The 22,173-nt window shown below is 42.4% G+C and overlaps 2 protein-coding genes across 3 annotated transcripts in view; one reads left to right on the top strand and one right to left on the bottom strand.

The window, feature by feature from the left end:
* Positions 1 to 3,176, bottom strand: part of sema4f (sema domain, immunoglobulin domain (Ig), transmembrane domain (TM) and short cytoplasmic domain, (semaphorin) 4F) — a 166,986-nt gene extending 163,810 nt beyond the window's left edge. For both annotated transcript variants that reach the window (XM_052038547.1, XM_052038563.1), the window contains exon 1: positions 2,731 to 3,176. In XM_052038547.1, coding sequence (XP_051894507.1) covers positions 2,731 to 2,845 — 115 coding nt within the window. In that variant the 5' untranslated portion in view covers positions 2,846 to 3,176. The remainder of the gene's footprint in view (positions 1 to 2,730) is intronic.
* LOC127580023 (uncharacterized) overlaps positions 1 to 22,173 on the top strand; it is a 399,650-nt gene that overhangs the window by 86,663 nt on the left and 290,814 nt on the right.

The raw sequence follows: 22,173 nt of genomic DNA, 5'->3' as shown, positions 1-22,173 counted from the left end.
TCTGTAAACTTCTCTTTAAGTATATATCCAATTCACTATGCTCCTTGGTGGATTTAAACATTGCCATGCCGTATTTGAAAGGAACGTAACAGTAACACTATATTCTGCATTCCGTTATTGCTTTTCCCTTTGTACTACCTCAACGTACTTAAGTTTTGTAATGATCTGCATGGAAGGATGCAAAACAAACTTTTTCCACTGTACCTCAGTAGATGTGTCAATAATAAACAAGTTACCAAAGGATTCCATCTGGCCAACCTCCAACCTGGCAGCATGAGCATCACATTCGCCAACTTCTGGCAACCGCTCCCCTTCTGTCCTTTTTCTCTCTCCTCCTGGTCCCCACTACTCTTGCCTCTTTCCACTACTCCAGCCTCTCCATCTGCCCATCACCACACACTCCTCTCACTGGTTTCCCTCCTCACTTCCCGCCCCCCCCCCCCTTTATTCCATGGTCCACCTCCTTCCTCTCCTATCAGATTCCATCATCTTCAGCCCTTTGTCACTACCACCTATCACCTCCCAGATTCAGACATCATTCCCACTCCCCTGTCCCCACCACAGAATCAGAATTAGGTTTATCACTGACATATGTCATGAAATTTGTTGTTTTGCAGCAGCAGTTCAGTGCAAGACATAAAAAAAATTATTGTCACAAAAATAAATAAATAAAATAGATTGATAAATAGTGCGAAGAGGAATAACAAGATAGTGTTCATGGACCACTCAGAAATTTGATGTTGGGGGGGGGGGGGGGGGGGGTGCAGAGATAGGATATCTTTATTAGTCACATGTACATCGAAACACACAGTGAAATGTATCTTTTTGTGTAGAGTGTGCTGGGGGCAGCCCGCAAGTGTCGCCACACCTCCAGCACCGTGCTTGCTCACGGTAGCTGTTCCTGAACCATTGAGTGTGGGTCTTCAGGCTCCTGTACCTCCTCCCCAATGGTAGTAACTTGAAGAGGGCATGTCCTGGACGGTGAGCATCCTTAATGGTGGGTGCCGCCTTCTTGAGGTACCACCTCTTGAAGATGTCCTCAACGACAGGGAGGGTTGTACCCGTGATGGAGCTGGCTGAGTCTATATCCCTCTGCAGCCTCTTGCGATCCTGCACATTGGAGCCTCCAGACCAGGCAGTGATGCAACCAGTCTGAATGCTCTTCTTCGTACATCTGCAGAAATTTGCAACAGTCTTTGGTGACATACCAAATCTCCTCAAACTCTAATGAAGCAGAGCTGCTGGCATGCCTTCTTCGTGATTGCATCAATGTGTTGGGGCCAGGACAGATCCTCTGAGATTTTAACATCCAGAAACTTGAAGCTGCTCACCAGTTCCACCACTGACCCATCAGAGAGGACTGGTGTGTGTTCTCCCGACTTCCCCTTCCTGAATTCCACAATCAATTCCTTGGTCTTGCTGACATTGAGTGTGAGGTTATTGCTGCGACACCACTCAACCAGCCGATCTCTCTCTTCTGTATGCCTCCTTGTCACTGGATCCATCTATTACCTGCCAGCTCTTGCTCCACCCCTTTCCTCTACCTTTTATGCTGGCTATCTTCCTTCTTTCTTTCAGTCCAGATGAAAGGCCTCGACACAAAGTATTGACTGTCCATCAAAGATGCTCCCTGACCTGTTGTTCCACCAGCGTTGTGTGTGTTGCTCCATATTCCAGCATCTGCAGTCTCTTATGTCTACCAAAGGATTCTTCCTGGAATGCTAGCCAATCCTTTTTGCAAGTCAATATTACTAAGCAGAGTAGATGGTCACCATCCACACCTTTGTTTGTGGAAGCTTTGTTATGTTATTCATAATGCCTGTCATGTTCAATACATCTGAGTACATACACTTCCAATGTACTTATTTAACTGCAAAGCATATTGGGATGTGAAAATCACTATATTTCATTTTAGTTCAAGAATAGTGAAACATTTTAGATCTTGGATGAAACACTTTAGATCTTTACTCATAACTTCTACAACTTATGAGCAAAATTTGCCCAGTAAATTCATTTCACCAACACCAGCTAATTAGAACAGGTATTTGTTCCACTCTATAAAACAGTGGTTTAACATCCAGCTCCTTTGATAAAACAGTTAGGGTCCTATAGCCCCTGTAAAAAACATATTTAAAAAAAATTATAACCTTAAACTGTGGACCAGGAACACAAAACTGGAGAACAAGCATCCCAACTCCACACCCAGTTGATGCCACTCCAAACTCTCCAAGTCGTTAACTTCCGGCCCTTGTGGTATTCCTATTTAGAAACTGGGCAAGCTGCCTGTGAAGGTACAGCAGGTGTCATTGTAAATAACCCAAAGAGAAAGTACGGGAGATCACATTTCAGACACGTCTCGTAATCGGTGTTCATCCAGCTCGGAATAATGACCATCACCAATTTCAGCTCTCTGCTGCTTATTTCGTTGCTATCCCTCTGATCTAGCTGAGTGCATATTGGCTCCCCCGTTTTCCTACATTAAAAAGTAGGACCAGTCCAAAGCGTTTCATTCCTAAATTATTACAAGTCACCCCGAGGTCATACATAAACAGGTCTTTTCCGTTTCTTTGTGAACCAAGTATCACGCTGATCATTTCAGGGTCGTAAATAACGCATAACGAAGCGACTGAAACCTCTCAAAAAGCTCACGTGTAGGCTAATGATTTGGATTAATTTGAGTAGGAAATGTCGTTGAGAAAGAAAAAAAATAAAGCAGATACCAACACCTACCACTGTAAGAAATGGTTTTCCTGGGAAGCGATTCCTTAGCCAAGCCCAAAACGTAGATACTGATAGGACACAAAATCGCAACGTAAACAGCTAGAGCCGTGAATCCTCCTTTCATCGTGTTATTTCTTTTTAAGACGCCTGGCAAAATTTTTCCAATTCTTTTTCTGGTTGTTTTCTTGCTTCTAATACAATCGGGCAGAGAAGAACAAAGTACAAACACCACAACCAGGTGTTTGAAATAAAAGTGAACAGCTCCTTTCGCTCTTACTTGAATTTCTTTAAAACAACTTTTCGTATCCGAGTTCGGTTTTAAAGTTGGTTTGTTGTTCAGTCTCGAACCCTCCGGTGTTACGTAAACTTTGTTTGCTTAAAAACTACGCTTGATGTCGACAGTCGGACATATTATGCAGTTGCCTTTTTTTGTTACTGCATTGAGCGTTACAACAGCGCCAGGTAGCGAAAGACTTAAATCAGAGGGGCGGGCTGGATTTGAGTCACAGTTTTTTTTAAGTACCTAAGAAACTCCACCCTCTCATTTGTTCCCAACAGAAAGAATACCGATGATCTCTTTCTGAACTGGAAGTATTTTTCTTCGTGTGACATCTAGTACTAAAATTGCAACATCTGGGTCTGCTGTGCTGTGTTAATTGATGTAGTTTGTTACTAGTACTAAAATTGCAACATCTGGGTCTGCTGTGCTGTGTTAATTGATGTAGTTTGTTTCTTCGTGGTTTCTACGTTTGCAAATTTTAAAAAAAGATGCCTCAAATGCATATGAGTAATACTATCAGTGCAAACCCAGTGGGGCGTTTCTTCAACAAGAAAAATCAGGGAAATACTTCCCTTGAGATCTCGCTCCCTTAAGCAACAATTTAAAATGCTAGCTATCTTTAGCTGGGCTTTCAAGATGATGGGGGGGGGGGGGGGTGGAAATTTCAGTCATAGGTGATCTTCTGCACAATGTTGCAAGCAATGGGGGGGGGAGAAACAGGGTGATTAAAATTATTAGCTTTTTGTAAAAGTTTATTGGATTTTTTTGTTATTAAAAATATGAAAATAAAGTGAAAAAGGTTGACATGGGCGGATGACGAAGTCACATGATGAAATCTCTACTCCTAGGCTAGAGGGTTTCGACCCGAAACGCTAACAATCCCTTCCCTCCCTCCCACAGGTGCTACTTGACCCGCTGAGTTTCTCCAGCAGTTTATTTTAAACCCCAGTTAGGCAGGCTAAATATGATCAGAACCGTTTTTAGTGGGCTTTCAATTCCTTCCCTGTCCGCATGTCCTCTGACGCCAGTACATTTGTTTAAACAAACTGACTATTCAACAAAGCATTAAGCCAACCCTGATGCCCTGCGGGTGACAGCGAATAGCAGGCCATTCCATTCTCACGCCTGTAGGACTACCAAAATGGGTACAAAGAAGTACATCAACAGAACAAGAGGGTATAGGTTTAATTTGAGAGGGAAAGGATTAAGATGAGAGGGAAAGAACTTGAGGGGCAACTTTTGTTTTTAACACAAAGGGTAGTATCTATGTGGAATCAGCCACCAGAGGAAGTGGTTGAGGCAGGTACAATAACAGCTTTTAAAAGGCAATTGGACAGGTACATGGATATGAAAGTTTGAGAAGGTTAGGGGCCAAGTGCTGGCAAATGGGACTAGCTTGGATGGGGCATCTTGGTCAGCATGGACCAGTCGGGCTGAAGGGCCTGTTTCGATGCTGTATGACTAGTAGTTTTTCAGCTCTGGTTAGTGTATGTGTCACTCAATGTGCCAAATAGCCACCAACTGCTTAACTAAGATTCTATGAAAGAATGCATGGGGGTATGCAACTACAGCAATTTGCATTACACTATTTACAGAAAATGCTGAAAACACTCAGCAGATCGGGCAGCATCTGTGGAAATCAGTTAACTTTTCAGGTCATCAGTTTCTTCTTCCACAGGTTTTGCCTGACCTGAGATTGCTCATACCTGCAGCTTTTGTTTTATTTTGATTTGCACTTATTTACCTTTAATAAAAGCCAAGCAATCAGACACCACATACTCAGTGGAAAGGACAAGAGGGATGACGAATTGTGTTCAAGTGGCAAAAGGGGAACTAAGGCAAGACTCCACAAGCTACATAATAGAGGAATATTATTGGAAGAATATCATGTTACCAGTCGATTTAAAAACCACAGTGAGGTTGAGGAATTGTGATGCAGAAGGAATGTCATTCATGATTTTGTTTGGTGTGGGAGGTGGAAACCATACTGGAGGAACTGAAACATTAAGTAGTGGGAGTGTCAGATAAGCATCTGGTTGATCATACATTAGAACACTGAAGAGAGAGAGATTGAGATAGACTAGTAGTTTGGGAATTGGATGGTTTATTATTGTCATATGTACCTAGATATAGTGAAAAACTTTTGTTTGCATACCATCCAGACATATCATTCCATACACAAGTACATCTTTTAGTATATGAGTGATCCACTCAAGAGTCTGATAACAGCAGGGATAGCTTCTATCCCAGAGCCTGGTGATACGTGCTCCCAAGCTTTTGTATCTTCTGCCTGGTGGGAGGGGGGAGAAGAGAGATTAACCAAACTGGGAGTGGTCTTTCATTATGTTGGCTGCAATTTCTTGCAAGGATGACTTTTCTGAGGAAATTCAATAATTATTTAAAAAAAAACAAAAATGTTGAAATACACAGGTTAGGCAGTATCTATGGTGAGAGAAATGGAGTTAACCTTTCAGATCAGTTGATGGTGTTTTGAAAGGGGTAGTGCATGAGAAAGGAAAATTTTTTTGCCATTTGGAGATTTATGTAGTTAACCCATATAGTTGGAATGGAGTTTAAAGAGAAAGAGTCGGGCATTAACAAGAATAGTTCTGAGACTATATGAGCAGTAGTGAGAAAAGCTAAAGAGAGACAAGGTTCAGGACAACATACGGGAGGCTCTGGGCTTGGCTGGCAAAAGGAACAGGTAGGGAAGCAATGGTCTTAGCTAAGCAGGTAACATCCAACTTAGAACCATAGAACACTACAGCACAGAAAACAGGCCATTCGACCCTTCTAGTCTGTGCTGAAACGTTATTCCACTAGTCCCACTGACATGCACCCAGTCCATAACCCTCCAGACCTCTCCCGTCCATGTATCTATCCAATTTATTCTTAAAACTTAAGAGTGAGCCCGCATTTACTACATCAGATGGCAGCCCGTTCCACACTCCCACCACTCTGAGTGAAGAAGTTCCCCCCAATGCTCCCTCTAAACCTTTCCCCTTTCACCCTAAAGCCATGTCCTCTTGTACTTATCTCTCCTAATCTAGGTGTAAAGAGCCTACTCGCATTAACTCTATGCCCTTCATAATTTTGTAAACCTCTATCAAATCTCCCCTCATTCTTCTACGCTCCAAGGAATAAAGTCCTAACCTGTTCAATCTTTCCCTGTAACTCAACTCCTGAAGACCCGGCAACATTCTAGTAAATCTCCTCAGCACTCTTTCAATCTCACTGATATCCTTCCTATAGTTAGATGACCAAAACTGCACACAATACTCCAAATTTGGCCTCACCAATGACTTATACAACCTCATCATAACATCCCAACTCCTCTACTCAATACTTTGATTTATGAATGCCAGGATGTCAAAAGCCTTCTTTACAACCCTGTCTACCTGTGACGCCACTTTCAGGGAATTATGTATCTGAACTCCCAGATCCCTTTCTTCCTCCGCACTCCTCAGTGCCCTACCATTTACTGTGTATGTCCTACCTTGATTTGTCCTTCCAACGTGCAACACCTCTCACTTGTCTGCATTAAATTCCATCTGCCATGTTCTGGCCCATTTTTCCAGTTGGTTCAGATCCCTCTGCAGGCTTTGAAAGCCTTCCTCGCTGTCCACTACGCCTCCAATCTTAGTGTCATCAGCAAACTTGCGGATCCAATTTACCACTTTATCATCTAGATCATTGATATAGACAACAAACAACAATGGCCCCAGCACAGATCCCTGAGGCACACCACTAGTCACAGGCCTCCAGTCTGAGAAACAATCATCCACTACCACTCTGTCTTCTCCCACACAACCAATTTCAAATCCAGTTTACAACCTTTCCATGGATACCTAGAGACTGAACCTTCTGAACTAACCTCCCATGTGGGACCTTGTCAAAGGCCTTACTAAAGTCCATGTAGACAACATCCACAGCCTTTCCTTCATCTACTTTCTTGGTAACCTCCTCAAAAAAATCTACAAGATTCGTTAAACACCATCTACCACACACAAAGCCATGCTGACTATCCTTAATCAGCCCTTGGCTGTCCAAATATTTGTATATCCAATCTCCCAGAACAACTTCCAATAATTTACCTACTACTGATGTCAAGCTCACCGGCCTGTAATTACCTGGTTTACTTTTAGAGCCTTTTTTAAACAATGGAACAACATGAGCTACCCTCCAGTCCTCCAGCACCACACTCGTGGCTAAGGACATTTTAAATACATCTGCCAGGGCCCCTGCAATTTCTACACTAGTCTCTCTCAAGGTCCGAGGAAATATCTTGTCAGGCCTGGGGGATTTATCTACCTTTATTTGCTGTAAAGCAGCAAGCACCTCCTCCTCTTTAATCTCTATATGTTCCATGACACTACTGCTTGTTCCCCTTCCTTCCATATCCTCTATGCCTGTTTCCTGAGTAAATGCTGATGAAAAAAACTGTTTAAGATCTCCCCATCTCCTGAGGCTCCACACATAGACGACCACTCTGATCTTCTAGGGGACCAATTTTGTCCCTTACTATCCTTTTACTCTTCATATACTTGTAGAAACCCTTTGGGTTTACCTTCACATTATCTGCCCAAGCAACCTCATGTCTTCTTTTTGCCTTCCTGATTTTAGTTTTTAGTATTTTCTTACGTTTTCTATACTCTTCAAGTACCTCATTTGTTCCTAGTTGCCTATACCTGCTATACACCTCTCTCCTTTTCTTAACCAGAGCACCAATATCTCTTGAAAAACAAGGTTCCCTATGCTTGTTAACTTTGCCTTTAATCCTGGCAGGAACATGCAAACTCTGCACTCTCAAAATTTTGCCTTTGAAGGCCTTCCACTTACTGAACTTCATGACAAATAAATGAATGAACTTCTTATAGTTGTTACAGGACTAAGTGGCACTTTGATTAGGGAGGGGGTGCAGAGTAAAGTAAGCAGTTACTACTGCAATAAAACAACAAAATGAAAAAGGAAAGAATCACAGGCATACTGCAAAATAACACTGTTCCTGTTTTCCTTCACAATTCTTGCAATTGTGCAACTCACTTCCCTCAGTAGCTCATGTTGTTCCATTGTTTAAATACCCTCAGTATTCTCCCACAACAAATAGATTTTTCATACCAAAGTTCACACAATTACCACAGATGATTTATCTTTTGTTTTCTACTGTTGTCAACTTTAACGATTGTCCATAATTTATGTACTTTGGCCCTTAACTCAAATATTTCAATTAGACATTAAGAGATAGAAATTCATTCACACAACTTCAAGCAAACAGTGCCCAGCTGTTGAAAATCTGGTTGACCCACAGCAATGCAATTTTACATGTTTCTGGGTGCCTTGATGCCCATTGGGAAATTTGTTTCCTTATTTATCGATGAAAATTTTGTTCACTGGCACTGATTTGTCCAGTATAACGTTCCCACAAATTGTACTCGAACATGCAAAATTTCTGTGGTGAGATTTTCAATCTCAGTTGTCTGTAAAACAATAGTTCTTAATTACTCAAAGGATAAACAAGTTTTATTAACAGTGAAACAATACTGTTTAAAAGGTTCAACACTCAAACTGCATTCTTTGTCCTCACTTCTGACCTCCAATTCAACCTCTTGTGCCTAGTCTGATTTACCCATGAATATTACAGTCACATTCACTCTGTTTCCTCGCTTCAGAATCATTTCAGGCTGTTCTTCCTAATTTCTACCCCATTTCACAATTTGTTGCTCAGTCCCATATTAGGGTGGTTAGATAAATGCCCTACCAAAGGACAGAAGGACAGCCACCCTCACGGTAAGGTAGCGGGTAGTGTAACGCTATTACAGCACCAACGACCCAGGTTCAATTCCCGTCGCTGTCTGTAAGGAGTTTGCACGTTCTCCCCATGTGTCTGCGTGTGTTTCCTCCCACAGTGCAAAGATGCACAGGTTAGGAGCTGTGGGCATGCTATGTTGGCACCGGAAGCGTGGCGACACTTGCGGGTTGCCCGCTGCACATTCTCAGTAACATAAGACGACGCATTTCACTGTGTGTTTCGATGTACATGTGACTAATAAATAAATATCTTATATCAGAAGACTTCTTTTACTATTCCTTCAGCATACAGTTGCCGGCAGAGCATGAACAGATATTCACCTGCATTGTAGGCCTTCCCAAAGTGCAGACATTCAGAGATGGTAAGGATAGAGTCAGAGTTATACAGCACAGAAACAGACTGACCAAGATGTCTATCCTAGCTAGTCCATTTACTTGCATTTGGCCCATATACCTCTAAACCTTTTCTATCTATATACCTGTCCAAATGTATTTTAAGCATTGTAATTGTACCCTTCTTTACCACTTCCTTTGGCAGCTCATTCCATATACCCACCACCCTCTGTATGAAAAACTTGCCCCTCATGGCCATCTGAGCTCCTGGTTGTTAGCTAATTTAATTCCCCTCCCCATTCCTACACCGACCTGGCTGTCCTCAGACTAAAGGAAAAGCACCTTGTATTCCACCTGGGTAGTCTACATGAACATTGCATGAACATTGAATTCTCCACTTTCAGATAGCCTGCTCCCCCTCTGTCCCTTTTCTCTCTCCTCCTGATTTACCTAGTTCCTCCTACACCCATCCTACTCAGCTCCCCCATCACCCTGTTTCTTTCCCCTCCCCTACCCACTCCATCCTCCCATCGCCCACAGGGTCCCCTTCCCCTACTGTTCCCATACGTCCAGCCCACCTCCCTTGTTTGGTTCCAGGCTCCACCTTCCATACCTATCAGATTCCATCATCTGCAACCCTTTGTTGCATCCACCTATCATCTCCCAGCCTCTGTCATTATTTCCACTCTTATTATCACCCCCTACCTGGATCCACATCACTTTCCAGCTCTTGCTCTACCCCTTCCCCTCACCTCTTTATATTGTCTCAATCTGAAATGTTGACTGTCCACTTCCCTCCACAGATGCTGTCTGACCTGCTGAGTTCCTCCAGAAGCTTGCTTTTTTGTTCCAGGTTAATAGTTTTATTGGCTATTGTAAACTACTCCGGTACAAAGGTCAGTGACAGAATCTGGGGGCCTAGTGGGGAAAATAAAATGGATTAGGGTAAATGGGTGCTTGATGATCAGCATGGACTCGTTAGGCTGAAGGACCTGTTTCCTTGCTGTGTTAGTCCATGATTGGTATTGGTAATAATCCAATACGAGGCCACATTGCATAGATTCTACATGTACTTCATTGAGCAAATAGGGTAAAGAGTGAACTTATGGAGAGATTTAGGACAATTAAAGGAGATGATGGAGTAAGATGGGAAAAAAAGCACCAGAACAAGAATGTAATTTAGGGTGATTTCAGAAAGCAGCTCTTCATTGTGTTGGCCAAGCCAATTTCAAGCCAACTTCATTGTGTTGGCCAAGCCAATTTCAAAACTGAGAATGCATAGATCTTTGATAGGGAGGAATATTAAGGGTTATAGGTGGATTGAGTTCAGATCTGAATAGTGGCACAAGCTCTGGAAGCTGAATGGTCAAGTCCTTTTCCTCAATTCCTTGTTTTGCTGTCTGTAACATATACAAGTAACGTACAGTTGCAATGTCTGCTTTCAGTGGCCAGCGCCACACAGTGGTTTGGAGCATTAGTCACCAACATAGATGTTCTATTTCCCATTTTAATTTGACCCAAAAATCTTTAGGTCTTGTTTTCAATGAGGAAAGAACATAGAACATTACAGCATAGTACAGGCCATTCAGCCCATGATGTTGTGCTGACCTTTTATTATGCTCTCATATCCATCTAACCCTTCCCTTCCAAATAGCCCTCCATTTTTCTATCATTCATGTGGCTATCTAAGAGTCTCTTACGTCCCTAATGTATCTGCCCCCACAACCTCTGCCAGCAGTGTGTTCCACAAACCCACCACTCTGTGTAAAAAAACGTACCTCTGACATCCCCTTTATACCTTCCTCCAATCACCTTAAAATTACACCCCCTCATGTTGGCTATTTTCACCCTGGGATAAGTCTCTGACTGTCCACTTGATCTATGCCTCTTATCACCTCTCATCCTCCTTCTCTCCAAAGAGAAAAGCTCTAACTCACTCAACCTATCCTCATAAAACATGCTCTTCAATTCAGGCAGCATCCTGGTAAATCTCCTCTGCACCCTCTCTAAAGCTTCCACATCCTTCCTATAATGAGGTGACCAGAACTGAACACAATACTCCAAGTGTGGTCTAACCAGAGTTCTATAGAGCTGCAATATTACCTCGTGGCTCTTGTACTCAATACCTCAACTAGTGAAGGCCAACACACCATACGCCTTCTCAACAATCCTATCGACCTGCGCAGCAACCTTGAGGGATCTCTGGATGTGGACCTCAAGATCCCTCTGTTCCTCCACACTGCTAAGAGTCCTGCTATTAACCTTGTATTCTGCCTTCAAATTTTATCTTTCAAAGTGTATCACTTCACACTTTTACAGGTTGAACTCCATCTACCACTTCTCAGCCCAGCTCTGTATCATATCAATGTCCTGTTGTAACCTACAGCAACCTTCTACACTATGCACAACACCACCACATCATCAGCAAACTTACTAACCCACCCTTTCACATCCTCATCCAAGTCAGTTATAAAAATCACAAAGAGCAGGGGTCCCAGAACAGATCCCTGCGGAACACAACTGGTCACCAACGTCTAGGCAGAATACACTGCATCTACCATCACCTTCTTGGTATTGGTATTGGTTTATTATTGTCACTTGTACCGAGGTACAGTGAAAAACTTGTCTTGCATACCAATCGTACAGGTCAATTCATTACACAGTGTAGTTACATCGAGTCTTCTGTCTTCTATGGGGAAGCCAATTATAAAACCAAACAGCCAAGTTTCCCTGGATCCCATGCCTCCTGACTTTCTGAATGAGTCTTCCATGAGGAACTTTGTCAAACACCTTACTAAAATCCATGTGCACCACATCCTCTGCCCTACCTTCATCAATGTGCTTTGTCACACCCTCAGAGAATTCAATCAGGCTCATGAGGCACGACCTGCCCCTCACAAAGCCATGCTGTCCCCAATCAGACTATGCTTCTCTAAATGCCCATAAATTCTGTCTCTAAGAATCTTCTCCAGTTATTTGCCCGCCACTGAAGTAAGACTCAGTGGTCTGTAATTCCCAGGGTTATCCCTACTCCCTTTCTTAAACAAAGGAACAACATTTGCCACCCTCCAATCACCTGGCACTACTCCTTTGGCCAGTGACGAGGCAAAGATCATCGCCAAAGGCGCAGCAATTTCTTCCCTCGCCTCCCGTAATAATCTTGGATATATCCCATCTGGCCCCGGTGACTTATCTATCCTAATGTTTTTCAAAAGTTCCAGCACATCCTCTTTCCACATGTCGACATGCCCTAGCATATCAGCCTGTTGTACGTCATCCTCACAGATGTCAAGGTCTCTCTCACTGGTGAATACTGAAGCAAAGTATTCATTAAGGACCTCCTCTACCTCTTCCAACTCCAGGCACGTTTCCTCTTTTATCTCTGATCAGTCCTACCTTCACTCTAGTCATCCTCCTACTCTTCACATACATGTAGAATGCCTTGGGGTTTTCCTTAATCCTACTCACCAAGGCCTTGTCATGCCCCCTTCTAGCTCTCCTAAGTCCATTCTTACGTTCCCTCCTGGCTACCTTGTAAATCTCCAGAGCCCTGTCTGATCCATGCTTTTTAAACCTTCTTTCTTCCTCTTGACAAGATATTCTACGTCTCTTGTCAACCATGGTTCCTTCACTCAACCATCCTTACCCTGCCTCAATGGGACAAACCTACCAGAACCCCATGCAAGTACTCCCTAAATGACCTCCATATTTCTGCTGTGCACTTCCCCAAGAACATCTGTTCCTAATTTAAGCTCCCAAGTTCCTGCCTAATAGCATCATAATTTCCCCCTCCCCCAATTAAATACTTTCCCATATCGTCTGCTCCTATCCCTCTCCAAGGCTATGGTAAAGGTCAAGGAGTTATGGTCACTCTCTCCAAAATGCTCTTCCACCAAGAGATCTGAAACCTGATCAGGCTCATCGCCTTGCACCAGGTCCAGTATGGCCTCTCCTCCAGTCGGCCTGTCCACATACTGTGTCAGGAATCCTTCCTGTACACACCGAACAAACTCCATCCCATCTATCTCCTTTATACTAAGGAGGTGCCAATCAATATTAGGGAAGTTGAAATGACAACTCTTATTTTTGCAGCACTGCAAAATCTGCCTCCCGATCTGCTCCTCAGTGTCTCTCTTGCTATTGGAGGAGGTCTGTAGAATACACCCAATAGAGTGATCGCTCCCTTCCTGTTTCTAACTTCCACCCAGAGTAGACAATCCCTCCAGGATGTCCTTCCTTTCTACAGCTGTGACACAGTCCCTGATCAGCAAAGCCACCCCCCCCCCACATTTTTTTACCTCCATCCCTATCCCTTTTGAAACATCTGAACCCTGGAATATCCAGCAGCCATTCCTGCCCTTAAGACAGCCAAGTCTCTGTAATGGCCACAACGTCGTAATTCCATGTACTTTACCCATGCTCATCACCCTTGTTCCTGACACTTCTCACATTGAAGTAGACACACTTCAGCCCATCCAACTGACTGCAAATTTGCCCTTTCAACTGCTTATCCTTCCTCACGGTCTTTCTACACTCTACATCTACTTGTACACTAAATGGACGAACCTCCGACCTATCACTGGGGTTCCTATCCCCTTACTGAACTAATTTAAACCCTCCCCAATGGCTCTAGCAAACCTGCCCACTGGAATACTGGTTCCTCTCTAGTTCAGGTGTAACTCATCCCTTTTGTACAGGTCGTACCTTCCCCAGAAGAGATCCCAATGATCAACAAATCTGAAACCCTGCTCCCTCCACCAACTCCTCAGCCATGCATTCATCTGCCAAATTTAGTATATAAATACTCAACAACGAGTAAAATAAATTATATCCAGAAGAAGTGTAAATGATTTCTTTCAAGACACTTACTACGTCTATGCATTGATCTGTCCAAACCCCAAAGAATTCCTGAAAACCCTCTTCATATACCGATTGATGTAACGTTTTTGTAAGAGACCCTCTTTCACATCATTTATAAATATCAGAATGGCAATGGGATCCATGAAAAGGCCAGTATTATAACCAATGACTGGTAGGCAGGCACAGTGGTGTAGCGGTTAGCGTAACGCTTTACAGTGGGTTCAATTCCAGCCACTGTCTGTAAGGAGTTTGTACGTTCTCCCTGTGTGTCTGCGTGGGTTTCCTCTGGGTGCTCCGGTTTTCTCCCACATTTCAAAGACGTACAGGTTAGGAAGTTGTGGACATGCTATGTTGGCGCCGGAAGCATTATGACACTTGCAGGCTGCCCCCAGAACACCATGCAAAAGATGCATTTCACTGTGTGTTTCGATGTACATGTGACTAATAAAGAAATCTTACCTTATCATTGGAGCTTAAGAAAAAGCTTAAGAAAATATTTGTTCTAAAATGTTAACTCTGTTTCCCTCTCCACAGATGCATGCTGCCTGATCAAATAAATATTTCAGCAACTTTTTTTCCAGATTTCCAGCTTTTGTAGCATTTTGCCTTTGACTATTCTTTACAGCCTGTAGCTATAATAGTTTGTGACATGTTTGTAAACAGATGAAAAATTTTTATCTCCTGTTTTGAATATCTAAATTATATTTTTTAGGATTTGATGCCAATGTTCAGCATATTTGTTCAAAAAGTTCCGAAGAATATCATTCCACCGAATTATACTGTAAAAGAAAATCCAAAGCTGCAGACTGTGCTTTAAGTATGGCCTATATATTTCACACAAAATTATCACTCCATTGTTACCCTTGTTCTCAATCCTGCTTTTATAAAACAACATTTAAACAGCTATATCTATATGCACCTTCAGTTTCAACAAATTATATACTTGAAGTCCTTTGTGATTTCAATGAAAATTTTAAAAATTGTCAATCAGGTGACCAACTCAATTTCATCTATTTTACATTTTGTTCAAAATCAAGAAATATGCTAATTCTTCAATGAAGCAGAGGAAAAGTAGAAAATGCAAAAGAAAACAATATTACAAAGTAGAAATAAATCCTAGAAAAACTATTTTATTAAGTCTAAACAAAAATTACATAGAGCATAATACAATGATCAAGATGTTCTTGACTGAGCAGTGACCTGTAACACAATGTGGTTACCCAACTGTTTTCCTTCAGGATCATTTTTATTCCTGTCTTTTTACAAGCACAGACCACATAATCCAAACACCTACAATTTTATTTTTTAAAAATGATCTATAAATACTAAATAACTATGTGATTCCTTAAATGACTGCCAGAGCACAATTTATACACATGAAAGTGAAATTACAGCTTACCTAATTTCAATGTCTTGTGACTAGCTGAGATGCTTCTATAAACGGAACATAAACAGCAGGCAGAGCAGCAGGGGGAGCTGGAACATTCTACATGATGCTGGATGTAACACTAGGGTACCTCACACCTTGTCGAGGAGCAGAGCACACAGTAACAGCAGGTCTGATTAAGAGGCCAATCATGCAGAAGGAGAAATAAAAACTTATTGGGGGAAAAATATTTTGCATTATCACTTTGAAGTAAATTGTGCCACAGAGAAGATATCTTTATTAGTCACATGTACATCGAAACATGCAATGAAATGCATCTTTTGTGTCGAGTGTTTTGGGGGCAGCCCGCAAGTGTTGCCACACTTCCGGCACCAACATAGCATGCCCACAACTTCCTAACCCGTATGGCTTTGGAATGTGGGAGGAAACTGGAGCACCCGGAGGAAACTCACGCAGACACGGGGAGAACATACAAATTCCTTACAGACAGCGGCCGGAATTGAACCTGGGTCGCTGGCGCTGTAAAGCATTACGCTAACCACTACACTACTGTGCCTGAAACATTCTGATTGTTTCAAATGAAATACAAAATGTGTAAACCATGCTTCAAATTTATCAGTTGTAACTCAGTTTATAACACTCATCTCTAAGTTAACTTGATGCAGGTTTGAGTCTCACTCCAGAATCACAAGTAAAGGCTGGTAATTTAGAGTGGAATTGAGGGAATGCTGCACAGATGAACTCTCTTAAATAAACCAACACCTTGTTTGACCTTTTAAATGGATTAAGAAATTAGTTAATATTATTGCAAAGAAAGTTTATATTATTACTCCCAAACATACTTAGAAACAAAGTATCATTAAAACAGAACATTTCCTTACAGTCTTAGAGTTATACAGCACAGAAACAGGACAACTAAGGTGCCTTCCTGAGTTAGTTCATTTGCCTGCATTAGGCCCATATCCCTCTAAACCTTTCCTATCCATGAACCCGCCTAAATGTCTTTTAAATTTTGTAAATGTACCATTCTACCAGTTTCTCTGGCAGTTTGTTCCATATACCCACCACCCTCGTGTGAAAATTTGCCCCTCAATTCTCCTTTAAATCTTTCCCCTCTCACCTTAAACCTATGCAGTCTAGTTTTAGACTCCCCTAACCTGGAAAAAAGATTGTGACAATCTACTTTATGCACTTTATGATTAAATGAACCTCCATAAGGTCACCCTCAGCCTCCTCAGCTCCAGGGAGAACAGTCCCAGCCTATCTAGTTTCTCCTTTATAACTCAAGCTCTCCAATCCCGGCAACATCATTGTGAATCTTTTCTTCACCCTATCTTAATCCCATCCTTTCTATAGTATTGTGACCAGACTGTATACAATGCTCCAGGTGTAGTCTCATCAACGTCCTATACAGCTGTAACATGGCGCCCCAACTCTTGTATTCAGTGTCCTACCCAATGAAGGCAAGCGTGCCATACGCAGTCTTTACCATCTTATATACCCATACCTAATAATGCCGTCTACATTCTCATCCAAATCATTAATATACAAGACAAACAAACGGAACCCAGAGCTATTCCCTGCGGCACACCACTGGTCACAGACCTCCAATCTGAAAAACAACGCGCCACTACCACCCACTGACTCTTTCCACCAACCCAATTTTGTATGGAATTTGCTAGCTCACCCTGTATCCCATGTGATCTCACCTTCCAGACCAGTCTACCATGCAGGACCTTGTCAAATGCCTTGCTAAAGTGCTACCTTGCACAAGGTCTACCACACTATCCTCATCAATCCTCTTGGCTACCTCTTCAAAACTCAATTAAATTTGTATGTCACAGTTTCCCATGTACAAGTCATGCTGACTTCCCTAATCAGTCTTTACCTTTTTAAATGCAGATAGATGCTGCCTGGCCTGCTGAATTCTTCCAGCATCATAGTGTTTTTCATCTAGATTCCAGCATCTACAGATCCTGTCTCTCAGAATCCCCTCCAGTAGCTTACTCCCCATTGATGTTACTCACTGGCCTGTAGTTCCCTGGCTTGTCCTTGCAGCCCTTCTTAAATAAAGGCACAACAATAGTCACGTTCCAGTCTTCCGGTACCTCACCTATGGCTAAGGAAGACACAAGAATTTCTACCAGTGTCCCAGCAATTTCTTCCCTTGCTTCCCACATGATCCGAGGATACCCTGGTCAGGCCCTGGGATTTATCCACCTTCATGTCCTTCAAGACTGCAAACATCTCATATTTTGTAATATCAATATGTTTCAGGACATCATTGTTCTCTCCCTGAATTCCCTAGCTTCCCTGGTAAATACAGATGAGAAGAATTAATTAAGACATTACCACTACAATTCGCCTACTGCTGAAACAGGTCTACAGCGGATTCCATCTCCCTGGCCCGACACTCATCTCTGGAGCATCTGGACAGTAAAGACACCTACGTTAGACTATTGTTTATTGACTACAGCCCTGCCTTCAATACTATGATCCCAAGCAAACTCGTCACCAAACTCCGAGACCTGGGACTCAACACCTCCCTCTGTAATTGGATCCTTGACTTACTGACCAACAGACCGCAATCAGTGATGATAGGCAGCAATACCTCCAGCACAATTATTCTCAACACTGGTGCCCCACAAGGCTGTGTCCTCAGCCCTCTAACTCTATTCCCTATATACTCATGATTGTGTGGCCAGATTCTGCTCTAACTCCATCCACAAGTTTGCTGATGATACCACCGTAATAGGCCGTATCTCAAATCTTAGGAAGGAGATAGCGAGCTTAGTGGCCTAGTGTCATGACAACAACTTTTCCCTCAATGTCAACAAAAGAGGGCGGTGTACATGCACCTGTCTACATCAACAGTGCTGAGGTCAAGAAGGTTGAGAGCTTCAAGTTCCTGGGAGTGAACATCACCAACAGCCTGTCCTGGTCAAATCATATAGATACCACAGCCAAGAAAGCTCACCAGCGCCTCTACTTCCTCAGGAAGCTAAAGAAATTCAGTATGTCCCCTTTGACACTCACCAACTTTTATCAATGCACCATAGAAAGCATCCTATCTGGATGCATCATGGCTTGGGATGGCAACTGCTCTGCCCAGGACCGCAAGAAACTGCAGAGAGTTGTGGACACAGCCGAGCGCATCACGGACACCAGCCTCCCCTCCTTGGACTCTTGTCTTTACCTCTCGTTGTCTTGGTGAAGCAGCCAGCATAATTAAAGACCCCACCCACCCGGGACATTCTCTCTTCTCTCCTGTTCCATCGGGTAGAAGATACAGCAGCCTGAAGGCACGTACCACCACACTTAAGGACAGCTTCTACCCCACTGTAATAAGACTATTGAATGGTTCCCTTATACGATGAGATGGACTATGACCTCACGATCTACCTTGTTGTGACCTTATTGCACTGCACTTTCTCTGTAGCTGTGACACTTTACTCCGTACTGTTACTGTTTTTACCTGTACTACATCAATGCACTTTGTACTAACTCAATGTAACTGCACTGTGTAATGAATCGACCTGTACGATCGGTTTGTAAGACAAGCTTATCACTGTACCTCGGTACAAGTGACAATAATAAACCAATACCAATACCAAGGACAGTCTTGGTTGAGGATTTCATTGAAGTGCTCCTTCCATTGGTCGCTGATTGCCTTTCTGTTCTTGTTAAACTCTACTTCATTGCTTGGTTTTCATTGGACTTGGGTATTTGCGCTGTCAATGGTCTTGACAGTGCTGAAGAATTCATTTATGTTGGGATTATCAGCTTGATGCTGGATCTCCTACACTCTTCCCATCAATCATGTTTTTGGGTCAAATTTTTTTTGTCATATCTTGGCTTTCTGGAGCCTGTTTTCTTTTTCCCCTGGAAGTACAATGGAGTTCCTAATCTAAGAATATCTTGTGTTTATGACTAATCAGCTCCTGGGTCTCCTGAATGTTCTCATCAAACTGCTTGCAGTATTTTCTGATAGAGAAGCCAAGAGTTTCTTCACAGGTGCTAATAATGGTGAACCTAGAGTCAGCCTAGGCACTGATGACACTCCCCTTTTGTCTTCTGTTGGTTCAGAACCGTGAGGGGCCAAGAAGAGTTTTCTTAATGGACATTCAGTTTTGATTTTCTTTGGGCAGCACTTTTGTTGCTACAATTGTTTTGAAGGTCAAAATGATGAAAAAGCAGAGCAGATTATGAAGTGATAAGTCCACAGTGGTCATCATTATTTGTCATGGCACAGGTTATGTGGTCATTGTTACAGTCCCTCACTTGCACAAAAACAAAATCTAACAGATGCCAGTGCCTGCATCGAGAGTGTTGCCACGAGGTCTTGTAATTATCTCTCTGTAAAGTCATGTTCCAAGTACTTTTTCAGGAGAACACTATTGGAGTTAGCTTTCCAAACTCCTTCATTGTCAATCTTTTCAGAGTTTGCATCCTTTTCAACCCTGACCATGTTTTCCAGGAGAGTCAGTTTGCCTGATTCTAGGTTTTCTCAAGGTTGGAAAATAAATCTTCCATGGTCTCATGTGTCATTTCCAAGATTGAGATGCAATTGTTTTTCGTATAACATGCTGGTCCTCCATTGGTGTAAGCATGAATGTCGTGAGATATTCGCTTCTCCGACAAAGGAGAATTACTAAGACACAAGACTAGCTCATAGTGAAACCCAGCTCACAAGGATGTCATTCCTCTTCCAGTTTACCCTTCCAAAAAGAGTATCTACCACCTTGTTCTTTGATCTAACCTTAGCTTACCACTCGTCTCACTCAGGAAGGCAATGTCAATGTCAGATTGTCTGAGCAGAGTGATATTCAGGTCAATAACTATTAGGGATCTTGATCAAAGTCAAAGTCAAGTTTATTGTCATATGCACAAGTACATGTATGCACAGGTGCAATGAATAACTTAACAGGCACATGGCATCAGATATGCAACATTCACAGGGAAAAAAACATTAATTACACACAATTTTTACAAGAACATTAGAACATAAAAAGTCCATTGGATGCAAAGTGGTCATAGTGTTGCTATACTGAGGCCATGATTAAGGTTGTGCAGGTTGGTTTAAGAACCAAATGATTGAAGGGAAGTAGCTGTTTTTGAACCATCAGGCAGGATGTACAGAAGCCTGAAGTCCCACCCCACCAGGTTGAAGAACAGCTACTTCCCTTCAACCATTCTATAGCATGTTGATTTCAAGGAGGTGGTGTAAGGTGTATTTAAGAACATTAAGGTGGATAAGTCTCCAGAGCCTGATGAGATCTATCCCAGGTTGAGGGAGGCAGGAAGAGATTGCTCAGGCCTTCAAAGAGATCTTTGTATCCTCTCTAGCCACAGGTGAGGTCCCAGATGACTGGAGAGTAACAAGTGCTATTCCTTTGTTTAAGAAAAGCAATGAGGATAATCCAGCAAATTATAGACCAGTGGGCCTTAGTGCAAGGGAAGCTATTGGAGAGGACTCTTAGGGTTAGAATTTACAAGCATGAGCTTATTAGGGATAGTCAGCATGGCTTTGTGTGGAGCAGGTCACGTCTTATAAACTTGATTGAGTGTTTTGAGGAGGTGACAAAGGTGATTGATGAGGGTAGGGCAGTGGGTGTTGTCTACTTTATGGATGGATTTTAGTAAGGCAATTGACAAAGCCCCTCATGGTAGGCACATGGGATTCATGGTGACTTGGTAGATTTGATTCAAAATTGGCTTGTCCATAGAAAACAGAGGTTAGTGGTGGAGAGGTGATATTCTAACTGGAGGTCTGTGACCAGTGGTATTCCACAGGAATCAGCACTGGGACCTCTGTTGTTTGTGATATTTATAAATGACTTGGACAAAAATATAGATGGGCTGATTAGTAAGTTTGCAGACAACACAAAAATTGGTGAAGTTGTGGATAGTTAAGAAGGTTGTCAAAGGATACAACAGGCTATAGATCAGTAGCAGATATGGGCAGAGAAATGGCAGATTGAGTTTAGTTCAGACAAGTGTGAGGTGTTGCACTTTAGGAGGTCAAATGTAAGGGGAAAGTATACAGTAAATGGCAGGACCCTAAGCAACATTGAAGTACAAAGGGATCATGGGGTCCAAATCCATATCTCCCTGAAAGTGGCAAAGCAAGTAGATAGGGTGGTAAAGAAGGCTTATGAAGTGCTTGCCTTCATTGGTCAGGGCATCGAGTATAAATAAAAGTCAGGAAGTCATGTTGTCACTGTATAAAACTTTGGTTAGAGCATATTTGGAGTATTGTGTGCTGTTCTGGTCACCGCATTACAGGAAGGATATGGAGGCTTTGGAGAGGGTGCAGAAGACATTCACCAGGATGTTGTCTTGATTGGAGAGTACAAGCTATAATAAGAGGTTGAACAAATGTGGAAAGTTTAAAGATGTGCAAGATAGAGATATCTGGAACGTGCTGCCAGAGGAGATGGGACAATCAGATACAATTGCTACATTTAAAAGACACTTAGGCAGCACCTAATAGGCATGGGATAGAAGGATACAGACCTAGTGCTGGCAAATGGAATTGAATGAAGCAAAAAGGTTGACATGGACATGGTGGTCCAAAGAGCCTGTTTCTGTCTTGTACAACTCTAGGAATTAATGCAGTTTTACGGGCTATTTGATTAAATACCTTCTCCAATTTCATACATCATGGCACTTCCTTGTCCCAATCATTTGAAGACTGCTAACTGGTGCATATCCCCATAGCTGAGATCAACAGCAATCTGTAACATACAAATATTGAATGGATAAATCATTTTCAGATCTTCTT

Source organism: Pristis pectinata, chromosome 2 (assembly GCF_009764475.1).
Source record: "Pristis pectinata isolate sPriPec2 chromosome 2, sPriPec2.1.pri, whole genome shotgun sequence".
Classification (NCBI taxonomy): domain Eukaryota; kingdom Metazoa; phylum Chordata; class Chondrichthyes; order Rhinopristiformes; family Pristidae; genus Pristis; species Pristis pectinata.
This window is presented reverse-complemented; position numbering and strand designations above follow the sequence as displayed.